This window comes from Ceratotherium simum, chromosome 1 (genome assembly GCF_057802395.1).
Source record: "Ceratotherium simum simum isolate JZ-2026a chromosome 1, ASM5780239v1, whole genome shotgun sequence".
Lineage (NCBI taxonomy): Eukaryota > Metazoa > Chordata > Mammalia > Perissodactyla > Rhinocerotidae > Ceratotherium > Ceratotherium simum.
This window is the reverse complement of record NC_141900.1, coordinates 62,866,429-62,874,996: the sequence shown is the minus strand read 5'-3', so window position 1 is coordinate 62,874,996 and position 8,568 is coordinate 62,866,429. Positions and strand designations below refer to the sequence as shown.

The following is an 8,568-nucleotide window of genomic DNA, read 5'->3' as shown; positions in this document are numbered from 1 at the left end:
GCTAGCAACTAAAAAATCCGACTAATGTAAAAATGGGCACCGGAGGGTATGACAATCAACAGAACCTCAAGGAAATGGGGATTACCTGGAATTGGTTATCTGGTCTGGCAGGGGCTGATGGCTCTGAATATCCAGAAGCCTTAGGGGTGGGGCTCTGGCAGCCAATGATGTACCTGTCGTTACCTGGAATGAAATGCTTACCGTAGGCAAGCTTTGGGGATATCTAGTGGCCACTCTCATAAAATAATATGAAGGCGATGAGACATCAAAGACTGTGGGGTGAGTTGCTTCCATTTCTAGGAACCCAAAACATCCAAATGACCTTGGTTCCACTCAAGTTGCATGACCCTTGCAGGTCCTTTTGAGGTCAGGACTTGGAATACTTTTGCAAGTCTATTCTAAGCTCATTCAGGCCCATTCTCAAACCTCTCCCTTGGAATCTAAAAGGCCACATGACCTTGTAGACTGGATTCCTCTGGGTGATCAGATTTCCTCCCCTTCCACCTCCTTTCCTCCCTCTATTTATGACAAGTTACAGTCACCAGGAAAAATGATAAGACATTTATTGAGTCATCTACAGCAGTTTGACATCCTTAAAATCCCGGACAGGTTGTGAGCACAGCATTGATGGCGGCAGCAGTAGCAGTGAGGTCTGTGGAGCTTATCTTTACGGTGGGAGATGAAGCCCAGGCAGGCCTGGCTCCCACAAGCGAGCCTGGGGCTTCCCCACTCCAGCCCTCACGGAGGCAAAGCTACAGAAAACAGGCATAAGACAAGACACACGTGGCCAAGCAGACATGTCCCAGGACCTCAAGTTCAGGGAAAAGAGAAGGAATGGGCACATGGCCCACTTGAAGGATGTCCCAGATCCTTGAAGGATTCCCATGGGGGTGGCATGGAAACGCTGACATCACCCACGTGGAAGCCTCCCCATCTTAACTGCAAGAACTAACTAATCAGCTGACGGAGATAAACCTGGAATTCTGCATCCATCAGAGCCCCCTGGCCTCCCTCGTGCCCCCAGTGCTGGTGGTTTTACAAATGGGGCAAAGGTTAACCCAGGAAGGCTCAAAGCAGTTGACAAACAGCACAGAGTCCCTTTCAGAGGCCTTCACCCCAGTAACCAGCCGACACTCGTATAGTTTCCAAAGCCCTTTCACACACAAAGGCATCTCCCTTCAACCTCATCTCTGTGGGGCAGGCCACCAATCGTGTCTTCTCATTTCTCTAGATTAGGAAGCAGAGGCGCAGAGAGGTTCAGCCTTGTAGCACAGAGCAGGTGGCGAGGCCCAGGCTAGAACGCAGGTCACCCCGCGCCACACTGACTCCACTGCTCCTCTGCAGGCAGGAGTCCTAACGACTTCTGTAGCCAGAACCCCTCTCCTGCGCAAGGCTGAATGTTTTCCGTATGGAAGCTTTATTGCGAGTCTCCTTCTGGCTCATGTGCAGGGCTGGGCACACAGTGGTGGGCTCACTTCCTCATTCAGGTGTGTAAAGCACACTGGATTGCCCATCTCCAAGTAGTTTTTCATCAGCCCAATGAGGAGGTTTGACCTGCAGATCTCCAAATCTCCTCCCAGCTCTAGTACTTTGACAGTCTCCCCAAGGATACACGGGGAAGGAGTCAAGGCCAAGCAGACCAAGGCAAAGCTGGGAGAAGCCCAGGTCCCCCGCTCCCTGCTCAGGGTCTTCCAGTGGGCTTCCAGTCTCTGGGCTCAGGTAGGAATTAATGACGACAAAGCACTCACTGCTTTCACTTGGGAGTGGCCTTGAAGGGGTCAAGGGTATTCACAGAATTACAAAGAAAGCCTCTTCTGGCTTTCCTTCTGGGAAGGGAAAAGGTCAGATGAACGAGGAGAGCCAGCGCCCTTGGTGGGTGATGATGGACTCGGGTATATTTCCAGCTCCCTGGCCCCACTCCCCAGAGAAGTCGAGTTGGGAAGTGGTAGGGGTTAGAGAAGGAATCACTGCAGACAACTGCATGTGTCAAGGAGGGTCATGGAGCTGCCCACTGAGACAGAATGTGGCCTGGCCTGACGCACAGTGGGGAGTCATGAAGCCCATCATGCTGGGTGCCACCAAACCCTCGAATCCCACACTCTGACCCCTCACAGGCTCCCTCACAGCCTCAGCATCCCTGATTTGGAGGCTCATTTCCCCGGGATGGAGACTCTCTTGTCACTGCCTGTTCCATGGCGGGGCAGTCATGATAGAAGATGAGAGATTTCTTCATTCCAAGGAGAACTCAGCCTCCCCTGGGTGAGTTCTGTCCTTTAGGATTGCATAGAACAAGAAGAACCCCCTTCCTGGTAGTCATCTCCTAGAGACATGGAGCCTAACCAATCCCAAGGTCTTCGACCCTTCCCTCCTCCCTCTACAAGATTTATCCTTTCCTGGTCCAGACAACCCTTGCCTGAGGCCCATTCCCAGGAGATGGCTGGTGTTTAGACAGATAATTCCAGAGATGCAATGGGCTATACAAATCACCTAGTCTTATTGCCCATTTCACAGATTTGAAAACAAAGGGTCAGGGAGGGAAGGGTTTTGCCAGGACCTCCTGCTGTCCCTCCACTGCCTGTGGTCCTGAAGGCCGGCTGCCTAACCTCTTGGAACCTTCAGAACACATCGGGTACATCAGCTCACAAAACTGCCAATAATTTGTTCAGAGAGAAAAACAAACCCACAAACCACCAGGAACCTGGAACCTCTACGAGGCAGCAAGCCCAGGGCTCAGACGGCAACACAGTACATGGAGCTTGGAGGTGATTTTGTTTTTGCTGTTTTGCAACGATATATGTATAAAGTCAAAGCCTCTTCTTCCACAGTGAAGCAGACTTGCTGGTGGGGGTGAGGACGAGGAAACGGGGCCCGTAATACTCAGAGGATGGCTCCTAGGATCTGGAGGTGGCCACTGCCCACTCAGTCGTGGCACCCTGTCCCGGCCAGTGACACGGCTGGCTCTGCACATCATGCCCAAGGCACCTGTCCAGTTGTCCCCGGCCTGATCCTTCCCTCCAGCCCAGCAACTTCCACCGTGGTGTCCAAATGGAAGAGACAGACGTTCCACTTCTAAGAAAGGGATAATAAACAGCATTCCCTCTCCCTCGACACATACACAAACATACACACTTCCATACCTTCGGTGATACATATAACAAGAATGCATGTCCTTTCCCTGCCTGTCTTGAACTGGAGAATTGCTGCAGTACAGAGCCTACAGAAGCATTAGCAGTCGCCTCATCTCACGAATGGGGAAACTGAGGCCCAGAACTGGGAGACCTGTGTCCACAGCCTCAGCAGTCTGAGCCCGACTGGGGCAGATTTCATGTCTCTGAATCCCAGCCTGTGGCTCCTTCCAAGCGGTTCAGGCCCCCCAAGGGTGTCTAAAACGCAAGGTGGCCAGTGGACACCTGCTTGGGTAACACACATGGATCCCAGACAAGGGGTGGGGGATCACACGGCCAGGTGCAGGATGGAGGGGCCATAGCCAGCCTGAGTCACCAAACATGCCGGGAAAGGGCCGATAGCTCCCTTCCTCTCTCTGGCTTTGCCAAAGACACGGGGTCCACAGTCCTTCACTGGCCAAGGACACAGGGCTCTAAACTAAGCAGCTAAGCCCTTCTCCAGTCACTTCAAAGGCCTCTCCAGAAACAGTTCCCCAAGTGCCCCAGGCCCTTCCTCTTTATAAAACCAAGCAAAGCAATATCCCCCTTGACCCAAACTCCCCAAGGATTCCAGAAGATGATCACGAGTCTGCAAACACACTTGGACAGAACGCAGAAAGCTGACATGGAATGAAGTGGGCCCCACACATGGGCCATGGCACTCTAGAACTTTCCTCCACCTTCTCCGAACTTGGTTCTGCCCCATTTTAAATTCTTAGGCTGTGGTCTTGCAACTTGTGCCGTGGAGCCAGGACAGGCGTTGGGGTGCGGCCACTACTCCCACCAGCGGCTTCTGCTAACGGGCATGGTGGGCGTGGCTCCCCTCCCGACACCCCAGGACACCCTAGCATCTGTGGTGATTCAACATCAAGAGCACACAGAGGTGAGTCTTCACAGAGGTCTCAGAGAGATTTCAGGAGCTGGTGGCTGGGGCTCCTCATCGTCCATGGGGGTTGGGGGTGAGGGGGAGCCCTGGGCCCTGGACTTGGGCACATGGAGGTGTAAGGTGCTTCAGGATTCACTGACGTTGGTTCATCCTAGTCATGGCTTTGACTTGAGGGGAGATGGGGAGGGGAGGGTTAGGGGCTCCATGTGGTAGGCATGGTTGGGGAGCAGTCTTTGTGGAGCATCCATCTCTCACCTTCTGCAGCTGATGCCTGAGGGTGGGAGGGGCAGAAGGGAGGCTCCCAGATGAACCCCATCCACCTTGAGTCAGGGGTAAAATAATGTGGATGATGAAGGTCTTCTTCCATAAGTCACCCTAAACTCTTCCCATCTCCTTTCCAAGCACATCCACATTTCTGGCTCTCAGTAATTTTTCTTGGGCCAAATGAAAAGCACCGGAACTTTCCCTGACCCTTAGCCCCACACTCAAACTGAAGTCTCTGATTGGAAGAGCCCTAGAGCTGCCCCACTGCCCTGATACCCAGGAGCTGGGCACCTGGACACCAAGATGTTGGGTGAGCATGAGGGAGCCTCAGATCTGGCCTGTGCTGAAGGACACTGGCCATCCAGGCTGGACCTCTGGCGGGCCTCAGGGACTGGGTCAGGCCTGAGAAGGACCCCAGGGTGGTGAGCAGATTCAAGGAGTCCACATGGAGAGTCAGACACTGTGGGGGGCTGTCAGGCAGGCCCCACCCCAAGCCCTCCAAAGCAAGGTCATCAGCTCAGCTCACAAGGCCTCACACACAGGGTCAGGCGATCACTGAGGCTGGTGGAGACGGCGTGGGGTGGAGCTGGGGAGCTGCATCAGGTGAACAGGGACACTGGGTGAAGGGGTAGAGATGGGATGACTTTTCCAAATTTGAGGAGTATTTACATGTGTGGGGTCAGAGCCCAAGGGCCCAGGGTGGGTAGGGATGGGGCCAGCGCCCTGCACCCTTCTCCCCCCTCGGGGAGCCCAGCTTCTAGCCCAGGGCCTGTCCGAAGGGAGAGAAAAGGCGCAGCATGTGTGGGCCGGCGTCCACCTGCAGCCCCAACCTGTGTATGGAGGAGAGGAGGCGGGAGGTGGGCTCAGGTGACCAGGTTGTCGGCCGGGAGGCCAGACATGCGGATCTGGGAGCTGCTCTTGCTCAGGATGGAGAGCTGCGTGCCGCCGTTCACCCCGCTGCTGGCCAGGGACGGGTGTCGGTGCTTGAAGTCCATGGTGAAGTAGCGGTTCACCTTCCAGCTCCGCCACTTGCGCTTGATCTCCGCCTGCACCTGCGGGGAGCAACTGGGGCCGTTACTCGGGACAGACATCCTCTCCAACCTCATCCACCCACCTGCCCTGTCCAGGGGCCCTTCCCAGGCTGGCACTGCCCCCTCCAGCAGCACCTGGCTGACTCCCAAATTGCAGCTTGCAGCCCTGGAGGTCACCAATGGGAAAGGAATGCCTGGAGGAGCTGCCCTTGGCCCTTTTCCCAGGTCACTGTCTGAGCAAGGCCCTCAATGGCTTCTAGTGGTCTGTGGGCCTCTGCTCCTGGCCGTTAGTGTTCCACAGTCAAAGACCAGCCCAGAGGGTCTTCTTTAAAAAGCAGCCCTTAGAGACAGATCAGGGCAAGGATCTCCACTGTCACTGACTATTAACAGTGGGCTGCACATTAGAATCACCTGGAGAGCTTTAAAAATCCAGACGCCCGGGAGGGAGGGGGAAAGGGGTGAAGGGACACGTGTAAGGTGACAGATAGCAACTAGACTTTTGATGGTGAACACGATGCAATCTACACAGAAGTCAAGATATGATGTACATCTGAAATTTATACAATGTTATAAAAGAATGTGACCTCAATAAAAAATAGATAAATGGAAAAACAATGCGGTATATACATATAATGGAATATTATTCAGCCTTAAAAAGGAATGGAATTCTGATACATGCTACAACATGGATGAACCTTGAAGACATTATGCTAAGTGAAATAAGTCAGATACAAAAGTCCACATATTGCATGATTCCACTTATATGAGATACCTAGAGTAGGCAAATCCATAGAGACATAATATAAAACAGTGGTTCCCAGGGGATGGGGGAAGGGAGAATGCGGAGTGATTGTTTACTGGGCACAGAGTTTCAGTTTGACGTGATGAAAAAGTTCTGGTCATGTACAGTGGTGATGGTTGCTCAACAATGTGAATGTACTTAAGGCCACTGCATCGCACACATAAAAGTGGTTAAAATGGCAAATTTTATGTTATGTATATTTTATCACAATAAAAAAATCATTTGGAAAAAATCATGGAAAAAAAATCGAGATGCCCAGACCATACCCCAGAACAATTACATGAAAATCTCTGGGGCAAGGCATCCATGTTTTAAAGCTTCCCCAGGATTCCAATATGCAATCAGGGCTGAGATGCACCCCTCTGGGAAAACACACCCCCATGCTGCTCTTAGCACAGCGTGTGCGGGGCATGCCCAGTTTCAGCCCCCACACGCCCCTGCAGTCCAGCACTTTGTGCAGTGCACAATTGTACGACTGGAGGCAGTAGGGGTACCCACCCCCTCCAGTTCTAGCTCCCACATCCACCGCAGGCCCTTGATGAACTCCATGTACTCCCACTTCTTGTCTCTCCCAGCCATTCCCTGTAGGGCCCCGTCTGTCTCTCCTTATCTGTCCTTATGGGACCCTCTATAGGTTGTCATGGTGATCACTGACCCCATCTTTTCGTTTCTCACAGCCAAGACCCAAACACTGGTGCAAGGACCCCTGCCCACCCTCTAAACCCATCCACCCATCCAGCTCCCTTCTTAGCGCCTCTATTCTGGGCTCTGCTCAAAAGCATCACGCTAACAGGCTAGAGCAGGAGACCCCAAGACCATGGCTCTGGAGATGGAGCATTACTAGAAGGTTCCAGGCCTCACCCCAGGGTCTCTCCAAATCCCCATAATCCCCACTCTACAGGGGATGGGTTTGGGCAGGCAGGCTGGACTACTGGGGCAGTGCTGAACTTTGGCAGCTCCCCACTCAGCACCCCTGCCCATCACAGCCTCATGATCTGTAGGTACCACTCCCTGCGCCCTGCTCTTCCTCACTTTCTGTTCATGTTTACTAAGGTGTGTCTTATGGTGAGAGCCCTCCCAGGTGGGTCTGCACTCAGCAGTTGATGCCTTCATGGGTGGAGCTCTACTCCAGAGGCTGCGCCTCAGCTGCACAGCCGGCAAAATGGGAGAAATTCTGGCACAGGGAAGAGGCCGTCAGGAGACCCTGACACCACTGCTGTCCCCCACATACAGGTGCTGGGGGCCTGGCAGGGCCCTGGTCTGGAGGCTAAGTCCTGTGCGGCCAGCAGGCTGCACCCCTGTCTGCTCCCCAGCATGCCCCACCTCCATCACTAAGAAGCCAGAGGGCCAGGGTCTTACCTCTCCATTCAGAAAACAGTAGAGCACAGCCACCACAAAGCCCTAGGGAGAGAGAGCAAACAACATGAGGATGCCAGCAAGGGACCTTCCACGCAGGGGCTGGGAGGGGACAGGAGTGAGGAGGGATACCAAGAAGCAGAAAAATAGGATGACCTGGATGGGGGCCACCTGCCCAGGAATCCGGGGTAAGACGGGACAAGTTCTGCTCCACCAAGGTGCCATACCCATGAAGCCAAGCAGCTGGTGGGAGAGTCCCCTCCCACTGACACACCTGGCTTTGCATCTCACGTTCTCTTGGTCCTTCCCATTCCCAAGGGCCAGCTCTATCCCACTTTCTACAAAAAGCCTTCCCTGAATGCCCGTGTCTTTATCCCCACCACCTCCCCACACTGCCCTCCCTCAGCCCAACACTCTCGTACACAGCACACATAAAACACCGTGTGAGTAAGTACTTGGCACAGAGTAGGTGTTTGGCTACTCTACACATATTCTTTATATGCATTCTTTGCATTTAGAATTCTTGTGCTGAGACAGGAACCCAGGCTCTGACTCCCAGGCTGGAGGTTTGTCTATAAAACTCCCAGCCTCACCAGGGTAAGAACCACAATAGATAAAATGACCTTGAGTTCAATCGAGAGGAGGGAGAGACTGAAGTCAGATACACAGAGTAACTTTCTGACCACCAAGGTCAAATACCTGTTCAAACAGTTAGGTTAGAAAGGCGCTCTACCCTGGGGACGCTCAAGGGAGCCACCGCCTTCACTGACCCATTCGTGCTCCCCTCTGTTCACTTACTCACCACGCACCAAGTCACTCGCTCCTTCACTCACTCGTCCACAACCCCATCTGCTTATTCCTTCACGCACGGAGTCACCAGTCCACCCACTCTCTCATTCCCCGGATCACTTATTTATTATCCCTTCGCTCATCCAGCTGTTCAGCTCATTCAGCTCTCTGCAGCCAGGTTCTGAGCTAGGGACCTCGACTTGGGTAAGACAGAGCTCCAGCACTCATGCGGTGCATGATCTACAGGCTGAAGTCAGGAAGTAGACACAGGTCTCT

The 8,568-nt window shown here is 53.3% G+C and overlaps 1 protein-coding gene across 3 annotated transcripts in view; it reads right to left on the bottom strand.

The window, feature by feature from the left end:
* Positions 1 to 545: 545 nt before the first annotated feature.
* ADCYAP1R1 (ADCYAP receptor type I) overlaps positions 546 to 8,568 on the bottom strand; it is a 58,834-nt gene continuing 50,811 nt past the window's right edge. For all 3 annotated transcript variants that reach the window (XM_087429300.1, XM_014785967.2, XM_004418858.3), the window contains 2 exons: positions 7,507 to 7,548; positions 546 to 5,366 (listed from right to left, as the gene is read on the bottom strand). In XM_087429300.1, coding sequence (XP_087285426.1) covers positions 5,178 to 5,366; positions 7,507 to 7,548 — 231 coding nt within the window. In that variant the 3' untranslated portion in view covers positions 546 to 5,177. The remainder of the gene's footprint in view (positions 5,367 to 7,506; positions 7,549 to 8,568) is intronic.